Here is a 27,702-nt window from a genome sequence, read left to right on the forward strand (position 1 = left end):
CGCTTGTACTTTACTTACATCAGTCCTCACAACAGTCCTGTGAAGTAGTAACATTATTTCTCTGACTTAACAGCTAAGAAAACTGAGTCACAGAGAATATGTACAATTTGTCATTCTTTTAGTTGGTGGTGGAGCACTGAATCCAACCAGCCAGTCCAAATGGGAATCATTAGGAAAAGCAGAAGAGAAAACTACCTTGCATTTTTTAAAGCATCTGCAAGAAAATTTTTTTAAAAATGTTTTTCAATTTTTTTTTTTTTTCAAAATAAGAAATCTTTTAAAGACATTGTTATGTAGTGAGATCTTGAAATAATCATACTGGTGTGGGTAAAGTTCGATGAAATCAGAAGTGACGTGTAAATTTTGGGGTCTATTGGCTATGACAACACTCCAAAAACTTTCAGTTTTCAAGGTGATTTAATTACTAGCAGTCTCATTATAAGAGGTTAGGGACAGACCAAAAATCAATCATGCCATTTTAGGCATTGTATAGTTACCATACCTTGCATTATACGGCATTTTGCAATTGCCAATTGTCATCCACATATATTACGTTCCAATGACACTGCCAGAAAGGGCAGTCGGTCACCATCACCCTCATTTTACAGTCAGTAAATAAATCATCCGGGTCGCAAACCAAAAGACTGTGTGTGTGAGTGTGTGTGTGTTTGTGTGTGTGTGCGTGTGTGTTTGTGTGTGTGTGTGTGTGTGTGCGCGAGTGTGGTGTGAGTGTGTGTTTGTGTGTGTGTGTTTGTGTGAGTGTGTGTTTGTGTGTGTATGAGTGTGTTTGTGTGAGAGAGAGTGTGTGTGTGTGAGAGAGAGTGTGGTGTGAATGTGTGTGTGTTTGTGTGAGTGTGTGTGTTTGTGTGTGTGTATGAGTGTGTTTGTGTGAGAGAGAGAGAGAGAGAGAGAGTGTGTGTGTGTGTGTGTGTGTGTGTGTGTGTGTGTGTGTGTGTGTGTGTGTGTGTGTGTGTGAAATGAGCCTGAATACTTGTAAAGAAACAAGCCTGGTCTTAAACCTCACAACGAAAAGCAGCTGAAAACCACTTATCCAAAGCACAGCCCTAACTGCCAGCCGTCTGACAGCGTCTAAGTGACGCCGAACACGCCTTTCTCGTCATGTGTAGAGTGTTCACTGTTAACACATCCTATATTCAGGAAGGTCTCTCGTTTATTGTTTTCTTCAGGTTCTCATAAGTTAGATTACTTCATGCCCTTGAGGATTTTAATGCCTATGTGTTTTAAAGACAAAAAGTATACAAATAGCCAAACTTTGGGAAAACTATTTTGAGTAAGAATGAAGAAATAGTTGATTTTTTTTTTTCTGTATCATATATTTTCCACAAGTGAAATCAACATTTTTCAATGTGTACATTTTTGCATGGAAGTACATTTTTCTTCTCTGGGGAAAAAAAAAAAAGTCAGCGGGCCATTTATTTCACAGAATTGCAAAATCAACATCCATTTCATGTTAATGACACAATTACAGCAAGTTACACTGATTAAGTAGAGAAAAACATTTTTTCCTCTTAGAGCTATAGAGATTCAGTAAAAAGAAAATCTGGGAAAAGCAAGAACTGGTTGCAGAATGGGAGAAATCACAGAAAATTGCTAATTTGTCAAAGGATCAAAATTAGCAGTGCATAGCCTGTGCCCTCAGAATGTACACAGGAATTTTTGGCATGTTCCCTCCCCACTTTTAAACCCAAGTCTCCTCTTAATTAAATAAGGCAGATGATACCCACTCAGCTTCTCTCCCAGGATTCCTACAAACATGCTTTTGCCTGGTTTCAATAGGAACATAAGGGAAGAAGATGAAAGAACTATCATATACGTAAATGATATCTCTTGCGCATCTGTAGTTCTTCTATATGTTGTTGCTTTCAATTTTTCCATCAATCTTTTGGGGTAGACATTAGCCACTTTTTTAAAAAAAAAAATGAAGGACTGAACGTTCTGGTTAAATGACTTGCCAAAAAAAAAAAAAAAAAAAGATCACACAGAGAGTAGAAAGCTGAGCAGATCTCTGAACGCAGGTTTCTCAGCCTTGGACACCCGCATTTGCCTCCTGCACCTATCACCCCAATGAAACTATTTTTTAAAAAACTTATGTCAATTCTTGGATACAACAACAAACTCAAATCATAACAACCACCTCAAAAAACACCATTTCATGCTTTAGCTGAGTTGCTAATCAAGTTAGAAAGCATTAAAATAAGGTGAAAATCTTTGCCCAATAACTGAATGATGTGTTTTCAGATAATGCTTTTCCGGTCTTTTGCATGATGCTTAAGTAAGCCTTTAAGCATACAAGCTGGGGTCCAATACAAAAAGATTAAACTAGAAGAGGTAAACCACTGCACAAGCATCATGGAATTACAAAGCTGCGTTCTTGGTGTTGGTGTGGCTGTTTGTTTCCTTTCTGAGTTAACGAGACTATCTTGAAAAACTACATACACGAAAAATAGAAGAATCATTATACCTTGGCTCAGTTCTTCTTCTATCAGGAGCAATCAGTAGACCACCTGTTATAAGCATGGCTATTAAAAATTACTCGAATTATGTCTGGGCTGTAGCAACCACTCCCACAAACATTTTCTTTGATGAACTTGGAAGGTCTTATTAACACCATTCTGCAGGGACTCTGAAGTTATAGATATCCCATCCTCCAGCCCCTCCTGTCAATGGAGTTCAGGGATGTGTGCCAAAACTCCATTTTCATTCTGACTTGCTTCAACCACAGGGCATCATTAGCTGCTGCTCTCAGAGCACTTACTGGAGAACCATTTGATAAAGGGGACCCTCTCTGGGTGGAAGAACTAATGGGCCTCCAAAGTGACAGTGGAAAGCACTAACTGGGATGGTCTCGTAATTTTACATATTATATCATAGGGATATCGTTACACTAAGCCCGATCAATTCTTAAAAATGGAACCTTTGATTTCAAAACCTGTCCAAGGAGAAGCAGACATAGAAAGGACAAGCAACTACTTGTAGGGCTCTCTCCCCCTTTCAATTGCTGCTCCCGCCCCCAACTCCTACCAGCATTTCACCCACATACTGCATGTGATCCATCAGCCCCTGCACCAAAGTACTGCCACAGGCAGTGGTTGTTATTGGACTGCTTTCTTCTTTTTCTAGCAGTTCCATATTTCAAGAGATTCAAGCATCTTCAAGTGAATTGCTTGATAGGTTTCCAAAATGATCACTGCGGGTCAAATCGGGCTCAAATGCTATCCTTTCCAAACTTTTGAAAATCCATTTTTGCGGAAAGGCTGGCGAGACATTTAATGAGCTTCAGTTCAGAAGAGACACATCCTTTTAACTTGAATTTGGCCTTAAAGCATGTTTGGCCCTTTCAAATGCTTAGCAATCTTTTCAGTGACAGTGGCTACCTCTTTCACTCTGGTGAAATACAGTACAGATAGCATCATTCCCAAGTTTCTAAAATTTCTAGAAAAGGCACAAAAATAAATAGGTCATAGAATATCCTGCTTTTATGCAGAATATTTTGATTCAAGGAATTTGTGATAACTTGTTTTCTTATCTACCCCAGCTTCATGTCTGGAGAATGTATCCTCTTATTATTAAATCCAATTAGTTTGTTTTCAAAACATGACTTTAATATGGAAAGAATTATTATAAGGAGTAAAAATGAATTATTAATAAAAGAAGGAGCAGATACATTTGAATAGACTTGATAGTGTTTAATCTGGAAGTGCTTAATTGAAAGTTCTCTTATCGGTCTAATAATAGTGAATTATAATGACCTTGATTTAACAGAGACAGGAACACTATCTTTCTTAATGAAAAGACTAGAAGCAGGAGTCAAGTGTCTTAACTAGGTGATACAAAAATGAAACAGATGTATGATGTACAGAGCTTAGAAAATCCATAAGTTTCAAAGAAGAAAACTGTTGTAAACCCTATTAGCCTTTTTATTTAGTTTGTTTTCAGAATTAGGATCCTAATGTATGTTCAGCTTTACAATTTTATATCTTGATTTTCACACATAACATGTTATAATGAACATTTTCATGTCCTTAAAACATTTTGAAAGTTCAATTAACGTATAGATATATTCTAATTTATATAAACAGACTTTTGTTTTGTGCTTTTGCTGTGGTGAGCATCCCTACAAATAAATCTTCACCTACATGTCTGTAGGCTAGATTTTTAAAAACAATATAAGGCTCTTGAAACATACTGAAACATTATCTATAGAAAGTGTTTAATGAAGTACACTCCCCTCAAGTAATATATGGACATATGTGATTTCACTACACCCTCACCAAACTTAGTACTCACTTTTAAAAATCATTAAATATATGATAGGTCAAAAAAAAAAACCATCAAAGAACCCAAATGCCTAATTTGCATTTTTTGGTAAGGCTGGCTATCTTCCATTTCTAATGATTATCTGTATTTCTTTTTAGGGAAAGAATATGTTTCTCCTCTTTGCCTATCTCTATTTAGATTTTGTGGTGGTTACCCTTTTTGATTTACATGACTTCTTTAGGGTATTAATTTTTGTCATATTTGTTGTTCAGTTTTCTCATAGTTTGTCTTTTAGTTTTGTTTTTGATTTATGATATTCAGATCAAAAAACAATGTTGTGTCAAAATTGTTTATTTTTTCCTTCAGTTGCTTTTTATGCTCCCAAGGTCATTTCAATTGCTGACATAAGTAAATATGCAATTTTATTTATTGTTTTTCTTAGGTTTTATTTATTTATTTATTTAATTAACTTTTGAATTTATTGAGAACAATTTTTGGTGCAGAGAGTGAAATAAAAATACACTTTTGATTTTGTTTACCTGATAGTTAACCATTTATTGAATAACCAGTCCCTCAGTTTTCCTATGATTTATGAGTCCATCCTAGTTCTATACTAAGTCTGTAGAAATGTTTCAACTCATTAGCTCCTATGGATGATCTGTAATGCTACATTTTAAATTCAGAAAAATCAATTTTTCTGTTTATTTATTTATTGTTCTTTATTTTTTTTTAGTTGAAACATAATTGATTATACATATTTGTGGGTACAATGTTGAATACCAGTACCCAGGCACACTACATGGTGATCAAATCAGAATAATTAGTATATTCATCATTACACACTGTAATTATTTTTGTGGCCCTTTATCATTCTCTCGCTAACCTTCATTCCCCCTCCTCCTCTCCCCCCTCTGGTAACCTCAGTTCTGTTCTCTGTTCAGTATTCTTTAAAATCACTCTGTCGAATTATTTTTAGAATCTTGGTATTTATTTTAAATTTTCATTGATTTGCTTTTAATTTCTAATTATTAATATTACAAGTGTCTTTTTGAACAATTTGAAAATACATTAAAACAATTAGAAAATTATGAAGGGAAAACCATGGTCCCCTCCCCCCACTTTTCCTGAGACTAACACTGCCTTTTTTTGAGCATGCAATTGCAGGGCTTCTGTCACAGAAAGTTTGGTTGTTTTGCTAATATTCTTCTTTGACAAGGAAACAAGAATGAGTCAGAGCTTGATCTATTTTCACAACACAGAAAAATATTTGGTGCAATTTATCATAGAATTAAATTTTTTTGAAAAACTAGTAGAAACTATAATCTTAATTTCTCTCAATTTTTTATGTATAATCTTTTGTGACAAGTAAAATGTAAACTATAAAATAAGCTAGATTCCTGTACAAAGTTTGATATTGCTGCTCCAATCTACGAAATGGTGTCTTATCTAACTCAAAACATAATCCAGTAACTAATATGGCATAAAGATACCCCTGGTAGCACTTCTGTCACTCTAAAGTATTTTGCTTTCTTTTCGTTATTTCTTAATGATAAAATATTTCACTTACTCCAAACACTTGATAAAGTACAGTGTCATTAATTCTTAAGTTCATCTCTGTATGTATTTATTCAACAGTTTCTTGGTGATAGAAAGTGTTCAATAAACATTTGTCAAATGGGAGAAGAATGCAGGAAACATCCTACTTAAATAGAGTGCTGTACAGAACGACACATGGTTAATAACTATAGTAGGATTTTTAGAAGCGGCTGATACAGGAACAAGTGTAAGCCTTTTATTCACAGCAAAGACTGGGAGATGAATAGCAGGCACATGTGATGTGTGATATATTCATACACACTAGGAGAAGATTTATAGGCATCTATTAACCGACTTGAGTTCCAGTTCTGTCTTAGGCTGGTCTTTTGTCATGATTAGCTATGTTGTGACTTTATGTTAAATAACTGGCTGTCTGTATTGAAATATGTGAGAAATATGAAGACAGAAGGCCAAAATTATTGTACATGTACAATCATTGCAGTTAAACCATAGATATATCCCCCCTTTGTGTGTGCTAAAGAAAATTACACATGTAAATACCTATTCATAAAAGCAAAAGATTTTTTTTCCTGGACCTGAGATTCATTGTTATAGACTGAATTGTGTCTCAAAAAAAATCCCTATGTTGAAGTGCCGACCTCCAGTACCTCAGAACGTGAGCATATTTGGAGAAAGGGTCTTTACAGATGTAATTAAGTTAAAATAAGGTTGTTAGGTTGGGCTCTAATCCAACGTGACTGGTATCCTTATAAGAGGAGATTTGGACACAGACACCCACAGAAGAAATGAAGATGCAGGGAGGTGATGGACACCCACAAGCCAAGGAGGGAGGTCTCAGAAGGAACCAACCCTGCTGAAACTTTGATCTTGGACTTCTGACCTCCAGAACTGTGAGAAAATAAATTCTTGTTGTTAACCCACCCAGTCTGTAGTACTTTGTCACAGTAGCCTTAACACATTAATACATCCATGAAAAAAAAACCATAAAAAAGAATAAGAATTATTTTGTTCTTTTTGATGTTCTCATTTTTGGAGAAGGTGGATCGTATCAGTCTGCATACTGCGATGGGGCCTGATCTGATCCTTCCTTGGGGTAAAATTCCATCAAAGAAAGTTGTTGCTTTAGCTGATATTTCTGATTCATCCTTTCTTCAATGAACGAGGAATTCAAACTTAATTGATTGTGTTGCCCACTTCCACATGATGATCCTATTAGATTGGCTAAGGCAATTTTAAGGCATGGCTGGGTATCTGATAGAACCTGAATGCACTTTATGCTTTGAAAGGGTAGCTCATTCCTGGATTTTCTCTTGAGGTCTTAAAGTCACTTGTGTGCTTCCTACCTGTGTATGCGTGGACATAATAAACATAGCAAGAGAAGGGGCATGAGGGGAGAAGCAATCCCCACTCCCCTTTACCCCTACAGGTTAGCAGAGGAAAGGAACGGGGCGTAAATTTCATGAGTGGAGTAAATGTAATTTACTTCCAAAGTAACATGAACGTCAAGAGTGAGGAAAGGTCACAGTTCTATTTGTCCTGACAAAGGATATATGGTAACTTTTACAGAGACCTAGTACCACCATTTATTAGTTTTTCCAAACCTGTGCATCTGCACACTGTGGCAATACATCCTCCCCGTGGACTGAAGCTGCCTCTTGGAGCCAGGTGGGATTTGCTGTCACATTCTAAGTTCATAAGTACAAGATGCATTTCTCTGCACCGTCTTAATCAAGCAACATGGGAATAAAGTTTTATAATAGCAGTAGAGAGAAAGAAAGTCATAATTTTCCATGCTTCATGATTCATAATAATTAATTTAATAACTGTGTCATTTGAGAAGAGTAAATAAAGAGAAGGAAAGGGGTATGGATATGTATGATCGCTGAAGCATATACAATTGCAAGAAAAAAAAACAAATTACCAAAGTAATGCTGGAAATAAAAGTTATTTGGGAAATATTTTCTGGATGCTAATTTGATTCTTTTATTGAGCCTTAAAGCTGCAGTGTCAACAAGTGAGCTGTTTATCTACACTTGTTTTTATTTTTAGCACTTATATAACCTTACGTCTCTAAAAACCAATTAAACACCTTTCTGGTCTCCATTGGGAATTTTCCCTAAGGAGTTCTCTGCCTAGACTATAACAGGACTATGCTTTCATTTACAACGTCTCGCTGGAGAGTGTTTCATCATCAGAGATGTTAAAGAAAAGTATTGAAATTAATGAAAGAGGGCAGAATCAAAATAAAATGCAGTTTTCTCTGCATGTTGTTACAGTCTCTGGGGTTTAGTTCACAATAAACACAGAATCTAGATCTTTGATGAGCAGTTTGCCACAATCCAGAGTTTTTAAGGAAAGGATTATCTCTGAGTACTGGGCTACGTGCCTAAGTCCCACACATAGACATAGACTTCTAAAGTGAGAAAATAATTGTTTCCATTAAATTGACAGATATGAAAGTCAATCCTCCATGCACATCATTTCTGTTTTATCTTGCTCGAGTGCTGTAGACACACCAGCCTTGCCTTTTCCCATATCAGGACTCGATCCTGCCATTAAATCCTGTCTGCATCCCATAGGCCGTGACACGTCCAGGTGCTGGCACCACCCTCCGCCTCTATCCCTCGCCCAGGGCCTGCCCCTTGCCCCAGGGGCACAGTGGCTTACCGACAGTGTTTATGGGATCCCGTCAGGGTCTCAATCACGAAGCAGTCACCATCGTTGAGACAGTATGCAAGGTCCTTGTCTCGGCAGGGTTTGAAGTGCTCGGATCGCTCAGTGGAATATGTCGTCGTATCTGTCAAGGAAAGCACAGAGGGAAACTCCGTCAGCCTCCTATTTTGACACCAGCACCTGTCACCAGACCCGGATCTGTTAATCAAGGACTTGTCATGGGCTCTGACTTTGGAGACTTGACAGAAAGGACCGACCCTCTGTAGTGCTGACCAAATGCAACTAGTTATACCCACTGTATTCAATTGTCTTATTTCTCTACTAGATTTTAACGACTGGAGTCACTCTACAGAAACCCCATCTGAGGACACAGTAACAGCAGAAGATGAATGATCCTGAGTCAAACATCCCAAATCCACTTTCGTTAATTTCAGTTTTAACAAACATGTTATATGAAGAATGAAAACAAATCCCCTTCCCTTTACTGTTTCCAAATGTCATTAAACATCTGACCAATGTATACTGTGACTGTTCTGAGGAAATCGATATCACTTTTGGGTTTTGTTTTAGTTACAGCTGTAATTGGCTAATAGCTAAGCCAATTATTCTTTCACTGTCTCCTTTTACCATGTAATTAAAATGCAAATGTTGCAAATTCTGAAACAGATTCCCGAAGGGAAGAATGTTTCTGGTAAATATTTAACAGGACCAAATTATTGTCATTTCTTAGCATTATCCTAAACATGTATTTTTAAAAATTACAATTACTTACATTTTTTAACTAAGCTATACATCTATCTCTGCTTTCCAAATATGAAACTAATCATAAATATGTGCTGTCTACAGCATACAGACTCTATTGCCACATGTAGACATTATTCTAGTTGCAGAGTTTAAAGCAACTAAAGTATTAGCACCAATTCCACTGCAATGCTCAAGAAAGAATGTATTTGAAAAGTCAAAGATGAATAAATTATTCAGTATTTTAAGCTCTTTTAATTTCCTTTTCATAGATCTAGATTAATAATGATGTTCAACAGCATGACATATCACACAGGCTTACTAACCGAATGTCATCCCGTCCAGACTGATGGGAGAGTGGTCACCTAAGAGGGATTTCACTTACTTCTCTCCCACATCTAAAAATCAATGGGCCCTCCCATGGGAATAACTTCAAACTCCTTAGTAGAGCAAAGAGGACATATGGCATCTGTGATTTTGCCTGTCTAGTCTCCTCTTCTTGCACTTGAAAACACGCAACTTAACTTCCAACTATTATTATTTTCCCCAAATGCCCGGAACTGCCACACTTCTCCTCTCCCTGGACCACCCTTCTCCGCCACCCTTTTCTTTGCTTGGAAACACCCAGAAATCCTTCAGAGCTTAGATGGTCTTACTCTTGGGTCTCCCTCACACCTCTTACAGCTTACATCGCTGCATCCAGTGCCACAAGGGATCACTTGTTTACAAGTTTATCTGTCTCTTTAATCTGTGAGTTCCTAGAGGGCAGGGGTCAAGGCTTAATTAGAACTGGTACTCAGTAAAAATATCTTCAATAAATCTGATATCGCTAACATCATCAATGATTTAAATGCTATGAATGAAAGCTACGATCATTAAAGACCTCACTATAATATCTTACCAAAGGCAATGTGTCTCTTACAGCCCAGTTTGATATAATTTTGCATCCGTGTTATCATTTTAGTACACTTGTTTTGTTATTGATGAATATTTCAAAAACAATGCCTTCAGATTCACCTAGACCCTTGCTCATATAACACTCATATACTGTGAGCATTAAAAAAAAAAAAAGACAGTTTTGGTTTATTATTTCTTCATGTTAAAATGAGAACTTATTTTTTTTTCAATTTCAAAATACCTGCCTGTTAATACTTTGGCACAAAATAAAGGCTCTGCAAAACAGAAAACACATTTTCCATTTCCAGGAGATTGTCTCTACGCTGAAGATCCGTTATTCAAGACAGCCTGTGATAAACAGCCACGCAGAATCAATCTCTCTTTCTATGGGAAATATTTAAAATTCAAGAGCTCTCAGCAAAAAATTCAATATGAAATGCTGCACAGTTGACTGCTTACTCTGACTGCTGAAGTATATTAACTCATGATCAGTTAGTTAACTTTTTCTTTAATTTCTTATTATCCATTTATTGATAGTCACTGATCATTTCTCTTAGAACGGCTTTCCATTAACATAACCTACAGCATTAAAACTGAGATCTGTATTTTATAATCAGTGGTTTTAACAAGCTACAGACTCTAAGCAGAATACAATGGCAAAGCAATTACAATCAATTAATTTCCATCTGACAACTGCTGTCTCCAGTGGTTACCACCCCATTCTACCAACTGCTTTCCCCACCATATTATCCTCTATAAGCACATTACAGAGGATCAGAGACCCAAGTAAACGGCTCTGCGAAAGTCCAGAGTGGAAGAGCTCAGAGATGTCAGGCTTAACACATACTGAGGTTTTCTATTTCCACAGCTTAGCGAATCCCAAAATTAATTTAAAATATGCATGCTTATCCTTCACAATGACTTGATAGGATTCAAACAAAACATCGTTATTAAATCATTTTAATAATTTAATATAATAAACAATAATAGAATGTTTGGTTTGATCCTCCCACTGAGAAGGACCTTAGCCAGAGAACGCCCATCTTTGGGTTAACTAAGACCAAGCAGAAAATTTCAGTTAGTCATTAATTTAGAAACTGATAATCATCAATTCCTGAGGTTAGTAGAGGAAATAAGAAACTGAACGTTTGGCTAAAACTGCCCTGAGATGAAATCATGCTCCAAAAGGATTCTTTTGAAAGGTTTATTTCTGTTTAGTTTCCATTACAACGCCCTCTTATGTTGATTTACTTTACATGTTGTGCACCTCCAATTAAGAATTAAAACTAAGTTTTGTTGTTTCTCTTACCTCCCTAAATCAATTGCAACAGAGAAAATACAAGAGAGAGACAAAGCACCCTTGCTGATTATTAAGTCACCTTCTTGCTTAAAGGAAAATTGCATCCACAATAGCTAGAGGTCTAAGTCAGGTATTTTTATGTTCCAGTGATGTTTAACTGAGGTTATTGTCATTGAGGTCTCCCTTGAAGATAAGGATTATGACCCCAAAATAACATCAAGGGCTTAAAGCTGACCAGTCCACCAACTGCAGACTCCATGACGCCAAAGCACCCAGTCCATCATGGGACCCTGACATCTGACTCAACCCTCTACTGACCCCATGACCAGCCTCCCACTTTTGCCTGCAGATCAAAACCCTTACCTCACCTTCCCGCCTCTTTCCCTTTATAAACCCCAGAACAGGCATCAGAAGGTGGGATGATTTTAGTCTGGTCATCCCTCAGATGCTGGTTATCTGAATAAATCTTCCAATCCTTACACCAACTTTCGGATTTTTGAGTCATTTGTTTCGTGCGAGAGGCTAAGCCAAGCCTGACTGCCTATAACACTATAAATAAATAAACTACAGTTATTTTTTAATAGTTTATTTTATTTATTGAATCAAAATTGATTATACATATTTGTGGGGTTGAACATTGAGATATGTTGACTAAATCAGTATTACTAGCATAGATATTGTTACAAATCATAATTATTCTTTCTGCCCCTTGTCCAACCTCTCCCCTTCCCCCACTCCCTCCCCCCTCTAATTGCCTAGACTTCTTCTCTCCTTCTGAAAGAATAATGGTTACTCTGTTAACTTGTTGCCTAGATGATCTGTCCAATGCTGAGAGATGTGATCAGGTCCCCCAATATTATCATAGAGCAGATGCTTCTTCTGTCACTCTGAAATGGGTTTTGTGGAAAGACATCCTCTTCTTTTCTTTGTCTCTGCGGTGACCCTTCTTATGTGAATGCACTCCAGTGGTTGTCAGACCATCTGTGTGGTGGCTGTGGCGTCTAGCCGCTTTTGCAGCAGCCATGGTTATTGTGGTGGCTGTGGTGGGCCACCCACGTGGAGGTGCTGTTTTTGGCATGCTCCTTGGCACTGGCAGTATGCCTGGTTGTGGGGTGTGTTTGGTCCCCTTCTCTATGCCTCTGGTCCCTGGGCAGAGCCCAAGGCACTGGCGCCGTGTGCCTGGTTGTGGGAGAGGGGTCCACTCCCCTTCTCCATGTCCCAGGTCCCTGGGTGGGCCCCGAGGTACAGGCGCAGTGTGCCTGGTTGTGGGAGAGAGGTACATTCCCGTTCTCCTTGCCTCGGGTCCCTGGGCAGGCCCCAAGGTGCTGGCGTGGTGTAACTGGTTGTGGGAGGGGGGTCCAGTCTTCTTCTCCATGCTTCAGGTCCCCAGGCTGGCCCCGACGCACTGGTGAAGTTTGCCTGGAAGTGGGATTGGGGTCCAGTCCCCAGATCCAAGCCTCCAGTTCCCAGTCAGGCCCCAAGGTGCTGGTGGTGTGCCTGGGCCAGAACTAATCTTTTGTCCTTTGCTTCTAATGTGGGGAACTTCCTGTGGGAACCGGTACTTGAGCTGTGTGGTTGTTTAAATTGCTACTTTGCTGCTGTTTCCTTAGGGAAGGCTTTTTGTGCAGCTCAGGGTTTAATGATTGACCTTATAGGTACTTCCGGCTCTCCAGACACCCGGTGTATCTGTGTTCGGTAGAATCTCTGATCTGAGCCTGAGGTTTCTCATCAAACTGCACCCCATGCAATTCTGCATTCCTGACCAGTCTCCTCTGAGTTGTCCTGTGCTGATTGGGGGCAGATCAGCTGTCCTTGCTGTGTCCCAGTGTTTCCCTGGTGGGCCTGTCTCCCCCACCGCCCATGCTCCAAACACTTCCCATGGGACGGGCCCTGCGCTGGTCCCTTGGGATGACTCACCGGCCTTTGGGTGGCTCCCTTTTTTCAGTTGTTCTGGCTCCTTGCTCTTATGTGGGTCCACAGGAACCCTATTAGTGGTCTTGCTGTTCTGGGATCCACTAAGGTCCTCTTCACTCTTGCTGCCTCCAAGTGACTCCATCTGAAGGGCACAACTGTGGCTCCTGCTCCATGTGCTCAGCAGCTCCAGCCTTAAAGCAGCCGTGGCCCGAAATGCTCAGAGCAGCTTTTTCTTTCTCTCATCGTGGCTTCTTCTGCCTTCATGAACTCCGTAGGTCTCTCCTCCTCTTCCCATGAGCTCCAGCGGCCCCAGCGTGGCTGATGTTACATTTTTATAGTTGTAAATTGGTTGATTTGTGGGAGAGAGTGACGCTGCAGACCGTCTATTCTGCCATCTTGATTGGATCTCTCCTAAACTACAGTTATTGATAGTTTTGAGATCTTAGAATTTACCTAAGCATTTTACTATATAGTATCCATATACTACTGCTCACCTAGAATCACAGAAGCATTGGGCAAGGTAAGTTAAATCTATCATGAGGTGAAATTTTACTCTGAAAACTCATCATGCTGAAGATGTGGATGGAAATATAAAAATAAAATCTAGGTTCCTTAAGAAAATCACTTGGCTGCTGTACTAACTCTAAGACCACCTACCTTCACTTTTGTTGAATAAATAATAAGCATACTGTGTCTAAGTCACTGTTCATCAGTCTTCTTATTACTTACAACCAAATATAGCCTAACAAAGAGACAGTAATAATTTTGGATGACACTGTTTAAAATTTGTATATCTTTTTATAAGTGCATGTATGTGTGTGTATATATATATACACATACATACATTAATTTTTAACATATAAGATATATTATAAAACATATAAAGTAGAACATAAATAAAAATAAGATAAAAATCAAATATAAGGTTTACATCTTATTTTCTTTCTGTGCACTTAGGCAACACAGCATGTTCTAATATATCCAGCTGAGTATTTTGTTCCAAAGGAAAACATGGGACATTTGTGAAAATGAAATCTTGAATAAGCTCCAACTCCAAACTATAAAAGTTATGGCCCTATGCAACCTTGGACTATCTTAGCAATCAGAAATAAGACCTCTTATTGTGAACATATCCAACAATTTGGAACCTGTTTATATTTTTAAAACCTGTACCACTTTTAAGACAGTCCAATATACTAATACACAAAACTGTCTGTAGTATATGGTACTGTATTAGCATGTACTCAATCAAACTTTTGTTTCTAGGAATGTGATTTGGTAGATAAATTTGTTATAGGGCTATTAATTGTCTTTAAAAAATCATATTAATGAAGGTCTGGGTAGGTAAATGAAAAAGAGCCTAATATTCCCATGAATTCCAATTTGTTTTTCAAGGCTCTTTTTCTATGTTCCCTTACTCTAGAAAGTGCTTCATTAGTAGACATCACTCCTTCCTCCCCCATCAGCTTGTGAATTTTCCATCTGACTGGACCATGAGTTCCTGGGGAGACGAGCAGGTTTTCACATCTCTGATCCATGGTCTTACAGTCTTCTGCTTGACACAGAAGTGGACACAACAGATGTCTGTCGAAGGATGATCTCTTTATACTTGAGCATTTTTGTAAACTTTCATGTTGAAAAGTGTTATCATTATTTAAAAAATTGGGGAAATTAATAAATGTTTTAGAAGTTAACACATGAGAATGATAGACGAGGTGCTCAGTTTCCCAGGACTTGGGTTTCAGGACATGCCTCTGGGTTTCCAGCCACTCCCCGAGGATTCAGGCCCCCTCCACTGAGCGCTCCCCTGGAGGAAAGCTACTCCGGCCAGTTAGACCTATTTTTAGCACCAACTTGGGGAAAATAAGACAACAGGGTGCTGGTTTACACAATCCAGTGGCTGGGAACGCTCAATAGAGAGCACAGAACATTCTGGTGCATATAACTGGGAAGGACCCCCTTAATTGAATATTCACTAGATAGAGAAACTATGAAAGCCAAATCCCAGCAGAAGGGGTGGTTGCTCACTTTCCTGGAGGCAATGTGCACTTTGCTGGCTGAGGTGTGTAAATCTTTGTATCTAACTTACTTTCAGCAAGTGGTTGCTCACTGTCTTGAGCCAGCCTGCACTCTGTACTGAACTTTAAGTATGTTTTTCTTGCTTTTGTGTTAAACTTGATGTGGGCCCTGCTTAGTCTCTGGAGCTGTGCTGCACTCTCTCCTTGGAACCTGGATTTCTTATCTGTTACTTTAAACATGTTCTCACTTTCTACTGTGACTCTGTCCTTGAATTCTTTCCTGCGGCAGAGTCAAGAACCTGGTAAGGGGACAGGATGGGTTGAGGCCAACTAACAGCACCCCCCAACCCCCACCACCCCTGGCCCCTACCTCCAGAATCAGAAGATCTTTGAAACAATTTAGGTAAAGGAGAGGAGGCAAAAAACCAACTCCATAGCATGGAGGGCAAAGGAAGAGAAAACAAAACAAAACAAAAAAATAGCAAAGATTTTCCAAAATAGAGAGGCATAAAGGATAAAGGAATGTTAGGCTGAAGGGGAGCAGAGATGGAGCCACGGAAGGGCCTTCAAGGAGCCATGACCAAAGGTCAAAGGCTCAGCCCAAGCACGAGAAATAGTATCCAATCACTTGGGGCCACAGCGGCTGGGCAATTATCCGGACCACTCATCTGGCACTTGTTATATGTAGTTTAATGTGTTTTCTTTTTTTTTGTTGTTTTTAATGAGTTTTGGTCTCTATCCCCAGGGAGGTCAGGGGGAGTGCTTTGCTTTTAAGTTTTGTATTTTTTCCACATGATGTAGCATACATAGTAAGCCATCACTACACTAATTAAACGCACAGTGGGAGGTGGTCATGGTGAATTCATTACAGGCAAAATGGGAAGAAAACGTAAGGCTGGAAGACAGAAATCCCTGCAGATTTTGCAATGAAAGTTAATTTATTAATGAATTAAAACAATGACTGGTTTTCCCCTTAAGTACGGCGTTAAACCTGAATATTACTTATGGAGGTTTCTATGCTGCCAGCACAATGCTGCACACTCTGGGAACACATGCTTGGTTGCAGGGACAAGAGTACTAAACTGGTTATTACAGATAATAATTGCAGTGGATAGTCAGAGAAAAGGGAGAGCTTAATTCAGGCTACAGTTCTCTCTGACGGCTTCCCAAAGAGTTGGCATTGGGGCTAGGTCTGAATATGTGTGATTTAATTGGCACAGGAAAAGGAATTCTGGATGGGAAGGATGAGTTCACCAAAGGAAGGTAAATCAGGAGGTACAGAATAGACCTTAAATACATTCTTCATATTCCTAGCTTGCAAATGTTAGTTTCCTCAATCAGTTGTTTCTTCTCCCACTGAGTTTATGACATGAAAATTCCCTAAGAAAAGTTAACAATCTGGTGATGCAATCTAAAAGCTTTTAGGACTAGCAAAATACCTTTCTAGGCCAGAAGCCATTGAAATACATTTTTTTTTACTCCAACGGCCTCTTCTGTGGGAACAGTGTAAATGAAACCTGCTGCCATACATTAAAATTTCCTGTTGAATCTGCCATTTAACAGGCACCCAGGAAGGAGCACTGGCATGAGACTGAGTTATAAAATATTTAATGGTAAAGAAAATTGCAGGAAGAATGCAGTGGTGTTTGAAAGGGAAACAAACCATTTCTCAGCTGGCAAAAGGCAAAGATAGCTTTCTCCCCGCTGCCAGAGAACAGACAATTGTTCACTTTGCTGGCAGAGGAGAAACGAGGAGTGTAGGGCAAGGAGTTTAAAAGTTCAAGTGAGTTGTGGGGCTGCTGTGAAAACTGACAGCTCTTGATGTATCCCAGAGCAATTGATTCTCTCAGCAAACTTAGGAAGGGCCCTTGTTAAATTTGCATGACATACCTGCTGCCTTCCTGTTTGAAATCTTGCTTTTAAAAGCTCTGTTCCATTTGCATCTCCCTAATGATTAGTAATGTTGAGCATTTTTTCATGTATCTGTTGGCCATTTGTATGTCTTTCTTTGAAAAATGTCTATTCAGGTTCTTTGCACATTTTTTAATTGGATCATTTTTTGTTTTGTTTTGTTTTGTTTTTCTTTATTGTGAAGTTGTTTGAGTTCCTTATATATCCTGGACAATAAAACTTTGTTGGATTGATGGTTTGCAAATGCTAGTAATATTGATTTGATCATCTCAAACTGTACATAAACACTGGTAGTCAACTCTGTACCCCATAAATATGTACTAATAAAAATTAAAAAATAAAAACTCTGTTCCTACTTATTTAAATCTACATGGGACCTACCTTTTCCAATGATAATATGTTTATTTGGAATTGCAGAGTTTATCCTAAATCTGAATATATTCTCTTTTACTTGCATGCAAACACATGCATATACAAACTGATTTCAATTATACAAGTAATAACAGCAGCCACCATCACTGGAGCCCTTGGCTTGCACTAGGTTCTGCCTACATGCTTCGTAGACAGTATCTCTGCTCCCACATCACACTACTGAAATGGCACATTCTATGTTGCCAGCTATCTCTAATACCAATAGGTGCTTAATTTTTTTTTTCTTCTCCTTATGTTGGTTCTTTCAAAAGCACCTGACACTTTTAACCACTCCTGCCTTCATAAAAAGCCTTCTCTTATTAGTTTCCGTGTTATCATGTATTCTTGATTTTCCTCTTGCTCTTTGGCTTTTGCCATATCAGTCTCATCTTATCTATATTTAACTGCCAGATTACTTAATGACCGGCCTTCAAATAACTCCTAATGCTAATCGTTTCCCTTTAGCTATCTTTTTTGACCTTAAAATAACACTATGAATTTGTGCTATTATTTATCATCCTTATTTTATAATGGAGAAATTAAGCCTTAAAGAGTTTTACATCATTGGCCCAAGGCCTCATGGCTCTTATCTGATAGCTTCTGGACTCAGACCAGTGCAATTGAACTTGCTCTACTGTACTGCTTCCCACAGGCTACATTTTAATTTCTATTCTTTCTTTTACTTTTACTTATTCCCTAGGCGAGTGCTATTCCCAGTGTGGTCCTCAGACCAGCAGTATCAGAATCACATCCAAATGAGTGTATTAGAAATGCTAATGCATGGGCACCCGCGCAGACCTACTGCATCAGAAACTCTGGAGGTGGGTCCCTGCTGCATTAGCAAGCTCTCCGAGCTCTCTCATTCACCCTAAACTCTCAGAACCAGCTGCCCTGGGCGATCCTATCTGTCACCATGTACAAGCCAAACTCTCAAATTTACACCTTCAGCCCACAGGTTTCTCTGAATTCCAGCCTGTCTGCCTCTCCTCTCCTGGTGGCCATCCAAAAGGCACCTTAAAATTAACTTGTAGAAAACTGAACTGTAGCTCTTTCTTCCTCAACAGATCTGTTATTTATTTATTTAGATGGGTAAGGGGATCGCAGCCCTTGGCACGGTGTGGTCTGCACCACGCTCAGCCAGTGAGCGCACCCACCATCCCTATATAGGATCCGAACCCGCAGCCTTGGCGCTATCAGCGCTGCACTCTCCTGAGTGGGCCACGGGGCCGGCCCAACAGACTTGTTCTTTCTTCAGGATTCCCAGTCTCGGCGAACGTGACACCACGATTCTACTGTGAAGGCCAGAAACCTAGCAGCCATCCTGCTCTGGATCCTCCATGTGTGCAATCACCAAATACTGCTGATCCTACCTCCTAACTATCTTTTGAATCTACCATTTCTTCCCAGCTCATCTCACCTGGAATACTCCTTATAGGCTTGCCCACGCATGCTTACCACCCTAAAATGAATTATCCATATTAAAAAAAGTTACCGCAATATGCACAAAACCCACAGAATGATTGGTCATTTCCTTCTGGAAAATGCTGTTATGATGAAGACCAAAATCCTTCCAAGCCCACTCCATTTCTCCATCTTCATTTTGTACATAATAATGGCCACCCATTTTCAGTACACAGGCCACGGTTGGTCGAATGCTCCATATCCCTTGAGGTCTTTGTAGAGGGGCCACCCGGCACCCCACACACTCTCATAGCCATTTATAGATTTCATCCAGACACATATTATGAGACAGAGAAAACTTCAGCAAAAAATAAATTCCCATTAGATATTTCTGTTCTCTACAAAATCTCTTTGGTTGTACCACCAAGTGGCAACTTTCTTCTCCTGGTGCCTTGCCCCATTTAGGTCAAGGCTCTGCTCCCCCCACTCTCTTCTCTTTGTCTTTCATTCTTTCCAGCAGAGGTATTTTGACTGCTACTTATAGCCTTGAGCCCCAAATAATACGTGGGTCTGGGGAGCTCAGCCTTGATTTATCAAAGGGTTGATTTATCAAAGTCTAACAAAAATGAGCCTCACCCTGGCAGATATTCTCAGATTTGCTACCAGAAATAATAACCTTAATTATTTTCATCTCATCTGTTTATCCCATAGACCATAAGCTTCTGGAAAACACAAATGTGTGTGTGTTTGTGTGTGTGTGTGTGTGTGTGTGTGTGTGTGTGTGTGTGTGTGTGTGTGTGTGTGTGTGTGTGTGTGTGTGCGCATGCGCACGTAGTATATGCATTCCTCGTAACTAGCCCATTACCAGCTACTCCACTGTTATTCCATAAATTTTCACACCAATCCTGAATTATAGATTTTTATCTATTGTAGATGAGATTTTTTAACATACACAGACTTTACTTCTTCTAACAGAACAGCCTGGCAAGGGATTTTGATCTGCGAGTTGACTATTGCACAGATGTGCTAACCCTCAGGAATGCAGGGGTACATTACGTGTTGGATGCTGTAAAGAAGTGGAGATAATTTGGTGGCTGAGTAGCTTAAAAATCCAGGATGCTGGAAGACTATTGTAGGACTTGTGATTGACACAGAAGTAGCAGTCACTTACTCATAGTGGCCAGAAGAGGGGAATACTTAGACATGTTTGTGGCGGCAGAGTGGCCCTGTCTCTGTTTGGTTCTAAACAAAGGAACAAAGTACGTTGGTTGCATATCATGTGTGATGTACGCTCATTTGTAAACATTTTGGTCTGGCTGTCAGCGGGGCCGTTTTCCAGGCTTTACCTTATGTACACATGAGCAGAAGCATGTACATAGAAACTCCAATACCTTCTGCTAAGGAAAGAACATGGCTGTTTGCAGGCTATTAGCCAGATCTTGAGCTCCAAAACGAAGTGCTAAGCCTGTATTTGTGGGACCCTTTTAAGCTTTTCCAGCACAGAGGAACCTCACCTAACAGACTTCAGGTCTGTGCCTGTCCTCTCAGTCAGATACACTGGGGAACTGTAATGAGATGCCATGCAGACCTGAAGTACACAGCTCTCCTGGAACCACGTTCCCTAAGCAAATTTCTAATTGGTACTTCATTTCTGATGTAAGAATGGCTTCCAAAATAGGAGGGCTATCCATCCTGCGGACAGTGTTTTCATTCCCTGGACATCTTTATTTCCCAGATGTAACTTTATGTGACATACGGTGAGTGAAAGTTCCTTGCATATGTAGCAAGAGCCTCCTGTCTGGTCTCCCTGCACCCCACAACTGGCTTCTACTCATCAAAAGTTGACACACCCACCTCAGCAGCACCATCTTTGAGCTCTCTTCAAACTGTGCCTAAAACTCCACTGTGTCTTCATTGCACAAGATTAACAAACACTTTCTGGGTCACTCTGCAATCCCCACACAAGCCAAATGGAGAACACATCTGACCTCTTTAATACTCTGTGAATTTAACTATGCTGTTGCTTTACCTCCAATACACTACTATAGGTCTCTTCTTTTTTTTTTTTTTTTGTCTTTTTTGTGACCGGCCGCACCGCGCTCAGCCAGTGAGCGCACCGGCCATCCCTATATAGGATCCGAACCCGCGGCGAGAGCTCTGCTGCGCTCCCAGCACCGCACTCTCCCGAGGGCGCCACGGGGTTGGCCCTATAGGTCTCTTCTTGACAAAAATTTCTAATTTCTTAAGATCTATGTGAAATGTAAGCTCCTACTGAAGTCTTCCTCAACTCCTCAGGTTACAATAGCTGTAAGTATTCAGAGCATTAGCATATCTCTGGTACTGTGGTAATCATTCTGAATTGCAATTTAGCTGCTCACAGGTTTGTTTTCCACCCTCTTTCTAAACTAGATTATGAGTTCCTGGAAATCTGGCAAAGCCATCTCTATCCCCATAAATTATCCCAGGGCCTGACGCATTGTACGCGCTTCTTGAATGCTTTTTGAGTGAATGAGTATCATAATGGTTATAACAACAATGATTATGTCAACATCACAAGCACACAAACCTTCAGCACGATACAGTAAAAACCACCTTGTAGGTCCATGTCAATCATGATGTTTTTTAAGATAAGTGATGAACAATATATCAACATTTATGTGAATGTACTTGAGGCTGACTAATAATCACGGTTTTTCTTTTTGATATTCATGGGTTCCATGTGAAAAATAAGCAGTTCATTTATAGGTTTGCTTATTCACAAATTTTCTCCTGTATTCAAATTTCTTGTGTGTAAAACATGAGCAGAGGTGATTCTCAAAAGATTTAATAAGTAGTATGAAAATGACAAGACTAATCTGAATAAATCTGTGCATCTGTAAAAATAAAGCACAGTCTTGGAGGCCCCTGTGGTGCCAGATGTAAACCCTTTGGTTTCTGGATTAATACTGAGGAGGTTTGGGAACCCTGAGAAGAGCATGCAGGGTGGCATGGTGGGGACAATGTCCAGGGTGTGTACAGAAGTGTATGTTCACTAACTAGAATAAAATCATCACAATATGCATCTTAACAGTCAATACAATTAATGAAGCACACTGCTGTATATCAGATTTTCTTATGTCCTAAGTCTGTCTTTAGCACTTTTAGTTTTAGCAATATAAACCAGACAACTTTGGGATAATAGAGACTTTAGAAATCAACATGTGATAATAATGCTTGGAATAAGCCTATTCTTCAGATATAAATAGTATATTCATTTATAGAAGAGAAACCAAAGTGTGGATGGATCACACAACATTCCTAGAACTTCATGGTTGGTCAGTGGGAAGGCAAAGGTAACCAGAGAAGCCCAGCTCCCACGATGAGCACTTTTTTTTTTTATTTATTTATTTATTTATTTATTTTTTTTTGTCGTTTTTTCGTGACCGGCACTCAGCCAGTGAGTGCACCGGTCAGTCCTATATAGGATCCGAACCCGCGGCGGGAGCGTCGCCGCGCTGCCAGCGCAGCACTCTACCGAGTGCGCCACGGGCTCGGCCCCGATGAGCACTTTTAAACATTCTGCAGTTCCACCTGTGCTGAGTTTTGGACTCTTTTAAGGAACATATATTTGAGCCTCTCCTTGCCAAACCCTCTATTAGTCACTGTAGTGTAAGTAAACAGAAGAGCAAATAGGAGGCCCTATTTTTCAGTAATTCATCTTTCCCCCATCCACCCCATACCAATTTTTGTGAGCATGTGCTGAAACACTGTGTGAGGTAGGTATTGGGGGAAGATAGTGTAAAGGAAATTTTATTACTCTAACATACGTGATTTGCTTCTGTACTACTGCTTGCTTGTGACGGGGAACATAATTAGCACCATTTTAAGTACATCAGCCATTTTAAGTAAGGCAGCTTCTAAGGGGTCATGTAGAGGATAAGCATAGTCAAGGCGGGCCCAGGCATGGTAGATTCCAGGAAGGGAGCAACCACCGAAAGTACACCCAGTTCCAGGAAGGACTGACCAGTTCCTTATCTAGGGGCCACCGGGTCTGACCCAGAGGGGAAGACGATTAAGCAATACACTGTTCCTTGTTAGCGTGTCAACCCGCCAAAAAGCTACCCATGAATTTAAAGGTCGCCTCAGATGACCAATAAGCTATTTACAACTTATCCTGTTGCCAAAGTCTGTCTAAAAACTGTATAAAAAGCGCCTGTGTTAAGGGCTCGGGGCCGCTTCTGTCCTGAAGACGGAGCGACCCCAACATGCTGGAATAAAAAAACCTCTTGCTTGATTGCAACAATCTCTATCTCCTGGTCGTTGCGAGATGAGCCTTCCCAACAAGTAAGATTCGCACTTTCGGGCCAGTCTTCCAATAGGTGGGTACAAAAATAAAATACAGTGCTTGATGCTGGAAACTTCTATTACTCTCTCTTTCAGATTTCCTTTTCATTCTATTATGGTTTGAAAATAATGTCTAAACATTGACATGATTCTCCAAATCACTTCATAAAAATGAGCAGGACTCACACTGATTATTTAAAATCTTATATTTTCCCTTAATAATCTTAGGTCGTAATCTTAGATCCTTTCTTTTAGTGTTAGTAAGTGCAAACACTTCCTTCTTCCTATGGTGCATGGAGAAGGCAGGGACATTGCAGCTACAGAGGCCTAGTTTGAACTTCTGCTTAAACATTTGCTGTTACGTGTCATGGCAGAAGTAGAGAAAATTTTAAGAGAAGGCAGTTTTGTCAGTAGTGGCATGGCAGCTTTGCATTTCTATGTAAGAAGAGCTTGGGGAGTGAGTTGAGGTGGGAACAAGAGTTATCTTAATACTGCCTTTGCATAAGAAACACGTTTTTACTTCTATTGTGTGCCCATTTGGGATAAATTGAGATAATGAGATTATAATCAGACTAACACTAAACCTCACCCCCGCTTCTTGATATCTTGTCTATAAACCAGGATGTGAAGAAAAGTCAATCAAAGGAATTTCCTGAAGAGACTAACAAAGAGACTTTAGGGAGTACTCAGTCTGGCTGACGGCAAAAATTATAAAAATGACATAAAAGACTAGCAGGTAGTTGTTCAAGGACAAGGACTATGTCTGCAAGCTGTCTTGTACCCCCAGCCCCCACACTACCTACATATTGCATGACGCACAATAGAAGACAGAGAAATGCTAAATCAGGTGGAAAGGCGACGACTTGCTAGACATCACAGCACGCGAGGAGAGGAAGTACAAGCACAAAACCAAAGTGTTAAGGACCACGCAGACTGAAGGGACACCAGAAATACTGATACTGGAAGCCAGAAGAGCTCTTGGAAGCTTAAGAGACTTGAACTGGAACATGTGCAAACTTAAAAAGAAAAAAAAAAAGAAAGAAAGAAAAGAAAACTGTTAACTGAAAATACAAGAAATCAATAACAACAAACTCCTAAAATGCCACATGTGTTTAAAACAGACAATCTAGAATTCATTCAGTCACTAAGGCATTACCATTTTGACAACACCCAGGTTTCAGGGATAGGCAATTAGGTTGTTCTCCCTCCAAATCTCACACCAAGTACCCTCCAGGTCATTCATTTCACTTACAAAGTCTCATCCTCTGCACCTCCTGTTCATTTCCTCAGCGGCAGTGTGTGGGTCTCATCTCAAACAAAAGTGAAAAGGCTTGTATTTTTGGTATCACATCCGGATTCTGTGTTTTGACCTCAAAATGTAGAATTAAGTACACCTTACTCTAAATATCTAACTTAATGCTTTGTAATGTACTTGAGCAGATCTGGGTCTGCATTTCAACTTTGCTACTTACTGGCATTTTAAAACATGAATAAATGGATATATCTCAAGGGTTTCCTGAAGCCTAAATGAGAATAGGGGGCACTCATGGAAGTAGGACTTGTACGGTAGTTGACACCAACCACTTCTTTCCTTTTTAATAAATAAGTTGGCACGTGAAGCATCCACTGCCTGTCTTATTCTGCCATGTTCCTGTACGATGCCAATTAAAGTCATTTGTTTATGTAACAACCTATTATTGAGTTTCCACTATGACTGTTGAGTACTGTACTGGTTGCTGGAGTGGAAGTGAGGGAATCAGTTCAGAGATAATAAGGCATGTGGCTCCCTCCCAAGAACTACCAGTTGTATTTGTTACAGTAAATATATCACCCAGCGCTTGCTGACCTCTAAGCACTTGTTTGGAGACACTGGATGTGACTACACCATTTTAAAATATAAAGAAACCCTTGATAGAGCAGCTCATGATTTTCCATTTGCTAATAAATACATTAGATCAGGAAAGTGGGAGATGCCCCCACCCATCACCAAAAATATGTGAAGATGTCATAAGTGCACAGCCTATGAGTTTGCTGTCACATTGATTTCAGGAAGAAAATTCAGACTTTTCTGCATTATTTCTAAAAAGTTTTTAATGTTTTAATTATTTTGTTTTTGCCAGAGAGGAGAGGGACTGATTATGCTTCATCCAGTCACGGTTGTCTCACTAATCTGTGAACATGTAGACAAGAAATGGATGCATTAGCATATACATGGCACAAAGGAAAGGTCTGTGGATCTTGTTTGACTCTTGGCTCAAACATGTCCACTTGTTTCTGAGCAAGTTCTTAATTTCTCTGGATCTTACCCATAAAATGTGGTTGGAAATATTACTTATTATTTATTTTCATAAGTTAAGAGGGCCCAATGCATTACAGACTTCTAGTAAGTGTTATTTTATCTTACATCTTTTGTACTTTACAACTTTCCTTTCCACTTGAATAGACATTTCTCCAAAGAATATATACACATGTCCAATAAATGCAGGAAAAGATGTTCAAAATCGTTAGTCTTTAAGTGGAAATCAAAGACCACAATGAAATACCACTTCACACCCACGAGAATGAACAATAGCCAGCATTGGCGAGAATGTGAAGAAATTAAAAACCTCATGCCCTGCGGGTGGGAAAGTAAAATGGTATCGCTGCAGTTTAATAATTCCTCAAAATGTTGAACAGTTACCATATAACCCAGCAATTCCCCTTTTCATCCAACAGAATTGAAAACAAATGTTCATAAAAACAAATGTTCATACTTACTTATGTATGAATGCTCATAGAAGTATTATTCATAATAGCCGAAAGGTGAAAGCAACTCAATTGTCTTTCAACTGATAAATGGGTAAAAAAAAAGGTGGTATATTATTCACCAATAAAAGTAACAAATCACTGACACATGCTACAGTATCGATGAACCTTAAGGCTACATGTTATTTAATTCCATTTATACAAAACGTACAGTAGAGGCACATACAAAGACAGAAAGTAGACAGGTGTTGCCAGAGGCTGAGAGGAAGAGTGAAAACTTTCATTTCCTAGCTTTCAACCTCAGTCTTCTGCAAACTCTCTTTTATGTTTTCCGTTTAGGAAGAGGTAAAAGGTAATAAATATGGTTCAGTATTTTAAATTCTGCGTAAAAGTCGTGGTCAACGTAATGCTACACATTTGCAAATCCTCTGAGAAGAAAGAAAAAGGAAAACTCTTCATGAACTTTCCCACCGCTCCTCGCCTTACTGATGAAATTTTACCCCCAGACCGTTTCTTTCAGAACAAATGTTGTCTTGAGAAAATGGGTCCATTCTCTTGACTGCTGGAAAGCAATTAAAGCTGAAATCCATTAGCTATAATCATCTGTTCCTTTGCGACCCTTACCTCTCCATTTGGAGAAAGAGCAGCTATGTGTTAAAGTGTTTGTGGGTCACTGAATAATTTAAGTATTAGAGAAAATGGTGGTTTTTAAAAGGTATTGCTGAAAAAATTTGGAATTTTTAGCAGAAATTCCAAGTAAGGTACAGATAATAGTTCGGCAGCCCTCCAAATTTTGCCTTTCCAGTGGTGGAAGTCATGAGATAGACCTCTGTTTACATTGGCTTAAGCTGTTTCCCAGTCCACACACTACAAAATAGAAACACAGTCACTCTTTGACACCATAAAATCTGGCAAAGGGGTGGATTCTCTGTCCCTTTCCACACTGACATTGCATGTCTTTTCTTGTACATATCTAGAAAATTGCATCTTTACCTCCCCCACCCCCAGTTGGTGAGCTCTTCAGCAAGAATCAGATCTAGTTCATCTAGAAGAGGAGTAAGTAAACTATGATACATGCACCGAATCTGTACCACCACTTGTTTTCACAATTAAAGTTTTGTCTACGGCTGCTTTTGAACTACAATGAATTGAGCAGTTATGACAGAGACCACATGCCCCCAAAGCCTAAAATATTTATCATCTGATCCTTTACAAAGTTTGCCAACCACTGATAAGAGAAATTGGGGATGGTGGCTTTCTTATAGATTACATATTAGAACTATTAGAAATGTTTGGGATTGATGTCAGTGCCTCAGTATTACATATTTCAAATACATATACATATCTGAGAGAGGTGTAGCCAAAAATTAAGCACTAGGTTTGGATGAAGACTTGAATTTGATCTTGCTTTTGATATTTAACTAGCTATGTGATCTGGGATGTTACTTAACCTCTTCAATCCTCAGTTTCCTTATCTGTATAATGGGGATAACAACAGTCCCTACCTGTGTCAATTAGAATGATTTTGGCTGA

General features: G+C 39.4%; 1 protein-coding gene across 4 annotated transcripts in view; it reads right to left on the reverse strand.

The window, feature by feature from the left end:
* Positions 1-27,702, reverse strand: part of NRG3 (neuregulin 3) — a 1,080,861-nt gene that overhangs the window by 640,993 nt on the left and 412,166 nt on the right. For all 4 annotated transcript variants that reach the window (XM_063086301.1, XM_063086303.1, XM_063086300.1 and 1 more), the window contains exon 2: positions 8,503-8,632. In XM_063086301.1, coding sequence (XP_062942371.1) covers positions 8,503-8,632 — 130 coding nt within the window. The remainder of the gene's footprint in view (positions 1-8,502; positions 8,633-27,702) is intronic.

This window comes from Cynocephalus volans, chromosome 2 (genome assembly GCF_027409185.1).
Source record: "Cynocephalus volans isolate mCynVol1 chromosome 2, mCynVol1.pri, whole genome shotgun sequence".
NCBI classification, from domain to species: Eukaryota; Metazoa; Chordata; class Mammalia; order Dermoptera; family Cynocephalidae; genus Cynocephalus; species Cynocephalus volans.